This window comes from Lagenorhynchus albirostris, chromosome 1, assembly GCF_949774975.1.
Source record: "Lagenorhynchus albirostris chromosome 1, mLagAlb1.1, whole genome shotgun sequence".
Lineage (NCBI taxonomy): Eukaryota > Metazoa > Chordata > Mammalia > Artiodactyla > Delphinidae > Lagenorhynchus > Lagenorhynchus albirostris.
In genome coordinates this window covers 117,660,773-117,671,632 of record NC_083095.1, presented here as the reverse complement: position 1 = coordinate 117,671,632, position 10,860 = coordinate 117,660,773, and the positions used below count along the sequence as shown (strand labels likewise).

The window sequence follows — 10,860 nt, the reverse complement described above, 5'->3', positions numbered from 1 at the left end:
AAATGTGCTAGCAGCTTAAACAAAGTCACCAGATTAAAAAAAATGTTTCAAATATCAGTTTATCACTTGCATATTAACAACGATGAACATAAGGATTTGCTGACAAAAGAGTTTTTAAAGTATTTGGATAGCTATCACTGAAATTTTCGTTTTGACATAAGATGTAGCAGGATATGGAAGACACCAAAACAAAGCACAGAAAGTTAAAATACTAAAAATTATTTTCTTTCTCACTTGGTTCATTACTAATCACATTTTTCTGTAATTAATTGCAGTAGCTTAAGAAGCTCCTGCATTAACAATTCAGGTATATGCTACAAATACTTGCATAAAATAAATTTTAAAGTAATGATACTTTAGATTTAAAAAAAATCAGTAGCAATCATTAAACAGGTCAATAGGTAGTTGTGCATCTAAATCTGATATAATATTAAAAAAGAGAGAAATCTATCTGTATTTGTGTTTTGGGGAGCATGAAGAAGGCCTCCATTGTATAGAATTCTCCCCATCTTACCCCTTGGCACAGACCCTGGGTTTTCCAGTGGTAAAGTCCTACATCCATCACAGGCTACCTGAAGACAGGCTACTAGCTCTTGTCCCTAGTAAGATGGCAAACAAAGTCTCTCTCTCTCTTTTTCTCTCTCTCATTCTGTCTTGCCACTCCTCCCACAACCCTTCTACAAGTGCAGCTTAATCATCTAGTATTCTTTTTTTTAATTTTTAAATTATTATTATAATTTTTTGGGGGGCTGCATTGGGTCTTCGTTGCGGTGCGCGGGCTTCTCATTGAGGTGGCTTCTTTTGTTGTGGAGCACGAGCTCTAGGCGCACGGGCTTCAGTAATTGCAGCACGCGGGCTCAGTAATTGTGGCTTGTGGGCTCTAGAGCGCAGACTCAGTAGTTGTGGCGCATGGGCTTAGTTGCCCATTGGCATGTGGGATCTTCCCAGACCAGGGGTCGAACCCGTGTCCCCTGCATTGGCAGGCTGATTTTAACCACTGTACCACCAGGGAAGTCCCTAGTATTCTTTTTAAATATATTACTTTATATCCAAATTTATAAACCATAGTCCATCCTCCATCTCTACACATACTATGTTGAAGCAGGCTGATACTGCCAATCACTACGGTATAACATTTACTAATACAAAACAAGGGCAAGTAGCCATAACTGAATGAATACAAACATCAAATTATGCAAATGTCAACTTGAGTGAGATCACTGTTTTGAATTCCAAGATGTTCAGTGTAAACAGTTTTATAAAAATGAACTATGAAACACAAAGACAATAGAAATATAAGTTATTTATTAATCAATCCACTTACAAAGCAGGTGGCTTAATGCAAGCTTATCGACATCTTCACATATGACCCATGGGAACATGTCTTCCACATACAGACAGTGATGTTACTGACTGATGCATTTGCAATCTGGGGCATATTAAGCATATTTAGACAAATAAAATTAGGCTATCCTGTATATGAAAGTATCTTGATAATACACATCCTTAAGTGGATTAAAACTTTCTCCAAAGGAGAAATGTTAGTACATTAACTTAACTTTAATATTCTATATTATGCAGTAAATCTTAACTATAGAAATTAAAATTTTTAAATCAGTGATCGACTCTTGGTAATGTATGAAGTGGGAGTCTAAAACCAGAGCAACAGTAGGTTGACAGTATAATTTGTGCCTCACAGTATCTGCAGATTTACTGTTTTCAAGTTTAAAGAGAAATAAAACAAGAGACATGTAGATTCAGCTGACTTTATTTATCTTTAAACTAATAAAAATCCCTTTAAAAGTGATCCTGGGACCTTTAGAAGTTCTATGAATGCACAGATACCTGCCGATGACTGCAATTCTAAATCCTGACTAAATGTGTTTACAAAAGTCAATGTAAGCAGATATCTTTAATATACGTGCTTAGCAGAAGACTGAACAAAATTCTACATGTCTTCTCCAATTTCCCTAAAATTTTGTTAAATCTGCAAGTATGTACAATCCAGCTAATTGAAATTACTATTTAGTGTTCATCAGAGCTGTTTCACAGCAGCAAAAATTGAATCTGGGAAATAAAGTTCTAAACAATGTAGGAAAAAGATAAATACAATCAGAACAGCAGTCTAAATGTATGATATCAATATTCAACTCTATCTGCATTGTGCTGAAAGGAAAAGGATACACCAAGAAAATTTCTATTGATCACTCTGGTGATGTGAATACCACCTGCATCTGATTGAAAATGGTTTGTATTCTGTTCCCAGTATCAAGAATGGTATTTAATTCAGAACTCCATATTGTAAATATACAGCAGCCATTTTGTCCTAATTAAGGAATGTCTTAATACACAATATTATCATTTTCTAGAGGATCTTTATACATTAAACTAAAGTACATGATTGATTAAATTAAACGTTAGTAATGGATAAAAAAAATTCGTAATTCTCAAGACCTGGTACTATGTAAAAAACAAAAAGACCACGAAATTCTACTTACTAAAGCAGCTAATCTTGCCTGCAAGTTTAGGGTCACAAGCCCATAATATGTGCAAAGAAATGCAATACAAGGAACCATGCAAAAATACAGTAAAATGATACAGGAAAAATGTCAAATCTAGAAAAAAAAAGCTTTTATAAATACATCAAAATCAACTGTATACATAAACTGTAGGTCTAGCATTAGTTGTACCATATAGCAGAGCCAGCACTCTAAGTTCACGGCTTCCAAATCTGCGCAGGTAAGTCATGCCATCTTTGGTAGACTGCAGTACCAGGAGGGTGGGAATGAGAGGGAGGGTAAGAGTTCTGAAACATGGTGTCAACTTTCACTTGGCAGCTGGGCCTCAATGTCCACTCTGCATATGGGGCACTTCTTATTGGTAATCAACCACTGGTCAACACACACTTGGTGGAAAAGGTGCATACAGGGAAGGCGTCTATTATAGGCAAACAAAACAAAAAGCAAAAATTAATTTTATGACAAGTGTAGTGGCATTTATTTTTAAACAAATGATACATGTAATAATTCAGTAATGTTCTGAAGTTACTAAACATTTTTCTCTTCTGTTAAAAAAACAAAAAAAAAAACACCCCTCCGTACTCAAGAGTTACACCTACATTAAGTTAATACTCTGGGCAATATAATGTATAAATGACCAAGATAATTAACTGTCACAGGTATGGAATCAAATTATGTAAAATCTCAAGAATTTTAAGAACAACAATTACATTAGCAATTATTCCAGCTTTGCTTCTCTACATGAGCCGCCAATGCACTGGAGTTGGCAATATGTTTCCTGTAACATAATACTGTAAGTGCATTTTTAAATATCAAATCATTGTATTTGTGAAGCACTTTCAAAAAAATCTCATTTAATTCTCTCTCAAAAGCCTTAGAAATTATGTTGTAAATATACAGCAGCCATATCATACTGATTAAGGAATGTCTTAATATGCAATATTATTTTCTGTCTACAGGATCTTTACATATTAAATTTAAGTACCTGATTGATTAAAGGTTAATAATATTGTTTTCATGTTATATCCACTTAATTCTACGCTACTCTTTTAAAATTAGGTTAAAAAGAGACGTTTACTTTAGTACACTACACTACCAATTGGAAATTGAGAAATAAAGAAAGCTTCCGTGCAATAACAGGGTAACGTTAAATCTAAGTGTAACAGTAGGATAAAAGTTACTGACTTGTGTTCATTTCAACTTCCACCCTCGTTAAGAGTTGTCATACATTTCAGACTTCCTAATATTTTGTAAAAATAGCTAAAAAGAGGTGTTCCAATTACTCCTTGCACAGTATTGTCAATATTGTAAAAACAATTATCATCCATATTTATAAATCTTCACTGGAAATACAGTGTTCAAATAACCTTATATGTGGTATAGTAGACAACTTTTTATAACAATTTTTCTCTCTCTTAGCCAACTGAAGAAATACGATAAAGTTTTCCTTATAAACTAGGGCAATAAAACTACTATACAGTTTTTATATATGTTATAGAACTTGTTTCATATGGGATTATGTTACATTAGAAAAAACCAGAATAGGAACAAAACAATTAAGAGATTATAAAAAGAGAAGTCTAAAATTAATATTTGGTTAGCATAATAACATTTCCTAAATCACAAAGTTGCAAGAAGAAAACAGTCTACAAACTGAGAGGAAATTTTAGAACAAGATTACTTTATAAAAGATGCTGTAAAACAAACTGCATGGAGCTAATCTGGCTCCCCCTCTTTAAGCTCTGGAGAATACATTAATATATCTGTCTTGGCCTCCAAAGCCTCTCACCTCTCAAATTCTCCTTCCTGCAAGATTTAAAGAAGACATTTTTGACCATAAAATTTCCCTGGCCAAGTCCTGGTGTGGCCCCAAAACAGGTAGTATATTTCCCATCCACACCCCTTTGCTGTTAATACAGAGACTTTAATCTTTTTTATTTCACTCACTATAAGAAGGCAATTCTACATGTCAGAGACTGGTAACAGGGTATGCCAGGAGTAATCTTTATTTGGGTTCTGGTCTACTTTCAAATAAAATCTTGTACAGTTTTGACAATGGATTTTAGATAATTAGTGTCTAGTTACCTCACATCTTCACCTTCCTCTAAAATAGACAAACAGATAGTACATTTTTCCTCTGTGTCTTCCTCAGTCCCTTCTTCCCCATCTTGTTTGCAGTGCAGTTTCCTCTGTGAGAACCAATCAGTTGTTACCTTATTAGTAGAGATGACATTATTGAACAACTGAGTAAAGTCTGTGTTTATTTGAAAAACAAAACAAAACAAAACCACACATTCACCCACAACTTATTTCCCAGGCAAAACTGTCATGAATTAAAGGATGAATTAAGTGACTATTATCAACTAAGTGTTCTTGTAAGACCCTTAAATAATCAGCATCAAAAGCAAAATTAAAAGTAATAGAAATTCATTAGCTTGAAATTTATCATTTTTAATCCACAATTAGAATACTATATACTATTTTTGTCCTATCATGAGCACAGCCAAATAAACTTTATTTTACTAATGAACATTTCAAATAACATTCAAAAAATTAATGCTAATTATAGTATTTAGCTTAAACAGTTGAAAGGACTTTAATGGTAATACCTCATTAATACTCTTAGAAAAAGGATGAAAAATACAATGAACAGAAATTTCACACTTTATTAGTCTCCATAGCATAGAACACTGTTGTCTGTTGAAAGCAATTTATTTAACATGCCTAGTCCATAACTTCTAGATGTAATACTACATAAGGAATATAAGGGTAGAATATAAGAAATGTAGGTCAATTAAATGTCCATCAAAATAACTGACTAGTTAAATTATGGTACTACTGTATGATGGAATTCTGTATAAGTGATTAAAAAGAATATGGATCATCTGTAGGTGCTGATATAGAATGAAAAGAAAATGTGCAAAAATGTGTGTATATTATCCCCTTTATTTTTAAAAGTGAAAGAAAAATATATACATATGCATATTATTAAAAATATGTGGAAGAATACCTAAGAAATGTTTAAGCATGATTTTTCTTCTGGGAAGGAAAACTAGGATCAGTAGGGTAACAGACTTCAGAGTATATATTTTTATACTTTCAATTTTTTTAACTACATGCATGTATTGTTTTAATAATAAAAAATGTAGGGCTTCCCTGGTGGCGCAGTGGTTGAGAGTCCGCCTGCCGATGCAGGGGACGTGGGTTCATGCCCCGGTCCGGGAAGAACCCACATGCCGCGGAGCGGCTGGGCCCGTGAGCCATGGCCGCTGAGCCTGCGCGTCCGGAGCCTGTGCTCCACAACGGGAGAGGCCACAGCAGTGAGAGGCCCGCATACCACAAAAAAAAAAAAAAAAAAAAAAAAAAAATGTAGTTGCTAGACTCCACAAACTCAAAGGAAGTCCATAATATTAAATGTTATGCATTTCAATAATAATGTAGATGTTTCATAAAATAAATTCTTACTTTTTTGTATTTATGTGGATATGTACATCTTTCAATTGTCCCCTGGGATGCTCCACGATTGACATTTCCTAGTCTTTCTTCCAAATGAATAAGTTCCTGAAGGTGAAGAATAACTAGTATTAAAAGTCAGGATGATTATTCCTTGAACAGCACTGTCAATACTGTAAAAGCAATAAAGTTCCATATTTATAAACCTGCAATGTAAATAGAGTATTCAAAAAGCCATATATACAGTAAGGCAAATGACTGTTTATAATTCTTTTCTCAGCCAACTGAAGTGGTATGGCAAAGTCATCCTTGCAGACTAGGGCAGCATATTACCGCATGGTATTATGTACATCAGTAAGCATGTGTGCATGCATGTAGAAGATGAAATCATTGTAGTAAAATAGGGAAACAGGTCAAACAATAGTTCTAAGTCCCAATGACTCCAACTTCCAAACTGACATGAAGAAACAAAACTTTACATCAGGGACCTCCCTGGTGGTGCAATGGTTAAGAATCCGCCTGCCAATGCAGGGGACAGGGGTTCGAGCCCTGGTCCAGGAAGATCCCACATGCCGCGGAGCAACTAAGCCCGTGTGCCGCAGCTACTGAAGCCTGTGTGCCCTACAGCCCATGCTCCGCAACGAAGAGTAGCCCCCACTCGCCGTAACTAGAGAAAGCCCACGCGCCGCAACGAAGACCCAATGCAGCCAAAAATAAATAAATTTTTTTAAAAACCAAAAAACTTTACATCATATTCAAATGACTTGTTCTTCCTGAAAATTCAAACAAGAAGATATTTAGCGAAAAACTGAATTACTTAGGTTTATTTTTCTACAGCAATGCTTCTCTAAAAATTAAGCTTAGTCAAAAAGCATTAGGCATCGATTGTAGTAGGAAAATATTAGAAAAACCTAAATGATTTTCTAGGAGAATGGTTAAATTATATTCATCCACACAGTACAATATAAGAGCTATTGAAAACAATGAATTGGTCCAAAGAATGATAGTACTGATTTCCAAGATATATTGCAAAAGGTAGATTTATATAGAAAATGTTACTGCTCAATTCTAATGTATTACAAACATCACATGGGTTCAATAAAGCACGTAAGTCTACTGCATTTATTTTTGAAAAAAAGCATTAAGGTTTTTCTCCCACATTTAATAGTATGGTTCTTTATCTGATATTTATATTAATTCAATAAATTTCTACATTCTTCTGTATTAGATATTTTCATTTACTCTTCTTCAAATACTTGGGTAATTTCTGACACTAAAATTAATATCACTTATAAACTTTTCTATAATAATCCCTAGAAGCAATATCAGAAATTCAGGTATTTTACTGCTTTCTGATCCCCAGCCACTGCAGCAATCCTATACAGTTGTAAATATTAATATTACATATATTTTCTCTCTGCATTACGGATACTGTGGCAAATATCTTCATTAATTTTATTACATACCTCAAAATTGCCCCTGAAAGGACCTCTGAATGATGTTCCATCCAAGCCTGATGAAATGTAACGAATGTGAGGATAGCCTGCCATGTCAGGAACCTATTTTAGTAGAAGAGATAGGCTAAATCAATTAAGAATAGGCTCAAGTTTTGCTGCTACCATTGAATAATTCAGACACTCCATTCTCTCCATCCAGCTTCTCACAAAAATCAACTTCAATAAGTATTTATAGCTCCAAAAAAGCATTCTGTTAACAGGTTCCTCTTCAAAAATGATCTCTTTTATAATAACTCAAACCGTCATCAGAAGGAAAAGAAAAGGGAACAGCAGTTCCATGAGATAACAATTCTCTTCTACTTGATTTATTTTGCACAAAGAATCCTAAGGAGAAAATACTCAAACCTAAGAACGATGTTCTTAGTAGCCTAAACGTATAAAGGCTAAAATTTTATAAGATCTGATCAATTTCAGAGAGCTTTATTGAACAGTATTAAGAAACAGAAATGCACAAAACTTAACTTCAACATAAAAGTTTTACTCCCCTTCCTCTAACTCCCAAATAGTCAAAGGTACCCTTGGCTCCTTTTTTGGTTTGGCTCTGTTAGTGAAAGTTTTAACAGTGTTTTCTAATTTTTTTGTTAGGCATAGTCAATCCTTATTATTCATGGATGTCTTTGTTGTGAACTCACCTACTTGAGAGAATTTATTTGAATTTATTTGTAACTCCAGAATCAATAGTCATGCTCTCACAGTCATTCATGGACCTGCACAGAGCAGCAAAAAATTTGACTTGCCCAATACGTGTTCCCAGCCTAGAGGAAGAAGACCCTGCCTAGTTGTTTCAGCTCTTACACTGTAAACAAGTGTCTTTTTTGCAATCTACTTAGTGCAATGTTTTTCACATTTTTTGCTATTTATAGATCATTTTATTGTTTAAAATGGCTCCCAAACAAAATGCTTAATTGTTGGCTAGTGTTCCTAAGTGCAAGAAGGTTGTGATGTGCTTTATGCAGAAAATATGTGTAGATAAGCTTCATTCAGGCATGAGTTATGGTGTTGCTGGCCATGAGATCAATGTTAATGAATCAACAGTATATGTCAAATAAGGTGTCTCTAAACAGAAAAACACATTAAAGCAACGTAATGCATTGACTGGTTGTTGTGACTAGAAGCTTGCAATAACCTAGGGCTGTATTTACCCTTAGGAATAATATTGGGTTAGCCAAAAAGTTCGTTCGGGGTTTTCTGTAACATCGTACAGAAAAACCCAAACAACTTTTTGGCCACCCCAATAGTTCAACATCTGCTTAGTCAGCGTTCACAGCAAATCTACACAACATAACTACCATGAATAACAAGAGTTGACCATAGTGTTAGGAAACGGAGTTTCTGAGACAGAGCACCATTCTTCCATTTTTATAAATAAATCTCCAAAAGTATTTTTTAATCAGCTTCCGCTGAATCGTAACATACTTCTAGCAGGTTTTACAGCTTTAAAAGACAATGCACACATGGAAAAGAATTTAAAATAAGCAATAACTTTTACCCTTAAAATAGCCTAGTATTTAAATATCTGCAATTTTCCTCATAATCAAGATCAATAGTATCCAGCTTTAAGCAGATAATCTAACTTCCTACACATCTCCAAGGAAAATGAAAAAAATCAGAAAGGAACTCCTGCCTTCCAAACTACTTAAAGCTGCACCTCTCCTGTAACTCTCCCTAGCCTCCTTTCTCTAGCTTTTAGGGGTAAGCTTCCTCTTTCTCCTACTCAAAGGTCAGCTCTATCACCTGCTCCCCTCTTCTCCTATTCCCCGACCCTGGGTCATCCTTAATTAGCTGCTACCCACCCCTTTTCCGCGACATCTTCAAACAAGCCCTCCCTAATGCTAATGTTGTTCTGTCCTAAACCTAAAATTACCTTCAAGTTTCTCCAAACCTAAATCACCTCTCTAAACCTGGAACAAATGCCAACCCTATTTCCCACTTTCCCTTCACAGCCAAGTTTATAAAGCAAGTAGTTTATATTCACAGTCTCCACCTTTTTTAACCTTCCTTACTGTAATCTAAGAGGCACCCCATCTCCATCCCTCACCACTACTGAAATCACTCTGACGAAAGCCGCCAATAACCAGTCCCATGCCAAATGCATTCAACATTTTTCAAACTTTACTTTTTTGTGATGAAACGCTACTGACCATATTATTTTGACATACTTCTAACTTTATTTATCCTCAACTTCTCTAGCCAATTCTTGGAATTCTTTGTTTGAAGTACAGTATTATCATTTAAATATAGTATTATTATTCTCCAAGGTTTTTTTCAATCTCTTGTCAGTCTGACAAATTAGATTAGATTAGATTTTCCTGGAAATCTAATCCTCTTCCATGGATTCATGTAATATGACAGATATGTGACACATATATATTGTACATTGACAGATCACAACCCATCTTTAACTCAGATACCAGTTTATTGTTTGGAGATCCAGACCATAAACCTAACTTCCTACTGGACATCCCACCTTGATACACATATTATCTCAGATTCAGTATGTCCAAAACCTAACTCACCTAATAACCCCTTCCCTAAACCCTCATCTAATATTCTCCAACTTAGTGAATGGCAACACCATATACCTAATAACCAAAGCTAGAAATCTGGAAGTCATCCTAAATATTACTCAAATGTATCCCATCATTTTTATGTCAACTGCCACTGCCCTTGTTCAGGCATTCACCAACTTTTATCTCTTCTACTATAATGACCTAACCAGTATCCTTCTCCTACCATGAAATCTATTTTACACACAACTAAAGAGGGGGTCTATTTAACTACAATCTGATTAAATCACTCTAACAACATAAATATGATCAAGACATTCCCCTTTCAATGGTTCCTGAGTCCTAGTTTCTTAGCAGGGCAGATACTTCATTGCTGAATGACCCTCACCCCTAAGATCTAGAAATACCAACTTACTTGGATTTCCTTGTGCTTATGCTATTTGAAAGCTCTTTACATGCTGTAGCCACTGTAAGAGTACCATTCCCAATTCTTCCAAAGCCTGCTTAGAAGTTGCATGTATAATAAAGTGTCTTGGCAACCTTCTCTGCAGTGCCTCTACCCCTACAAGACAAAACTACTCACTTCTCTGTACCACACAATATGTATTATGTGAAGAGCAAACTCAATTTTTGCGAAATTTGTTCTTTAGAACTCAAAATGGATCAACAAAATCTGAATCTGTTCAAATCAGATACAGAGAATTAATACAGTCCTGCTGATCAGAAAATAAAGTATGAATGCATTAGAACAGACCCATTACCACTTACAACAAAATAAAGCACATGTCCTAGGGAGAGTGGATCAAGATTGTCATCTTCACATAAAAAGAAAAAAATTTGTCATTTTTTACATTAAGAAGAATA

General features: G+C 34.9%; 1 protein-coding gene across 9 annotated transcripts in view; it reads right to left on the bottom strand.

Annotated features, from left to right (window-relative positions):
* Positions 1-1,288: 1,288 nt before the first annotated feature.
* Positions 1,289-10,860, bottom strand: part of RNF111 (ring finger protein 111) — an 82,083-nt gene continuing 72,511 nt past the window's right edge. For 6 of the 9 annotated variants that reach the window (XM_060151003.1, XM_060150986.1, XM_060151013.1 and 3 more), the window contains 4 exons: positions 7,439-7,531; positions 5,985-6,080; positions 4,605-4,732; positions 1,289-2,937 (listed from right to left, as the gene is read on the bottom strand). In XM_060151003.1, the coding sequence (XP_060006986.1) occupies positions 2,820-2,937; positions 4,605-4,732; positions 5,985-6,080; positions 7,439-7,531 (435 nt within the window). In that variant the 3' untranslated portion in view covers positions 1,289-2,819. The remainder of the gene's footprint in view (positions 2,938-4,604; positions 4,733-5,984; positions 6,081-7,438; positions 7,532-10,860) is intronic. The other 3 variants (XM_060151032.1, XM_060150995.1, XM_060151023.1) reach the window with 1 other exon arrangement.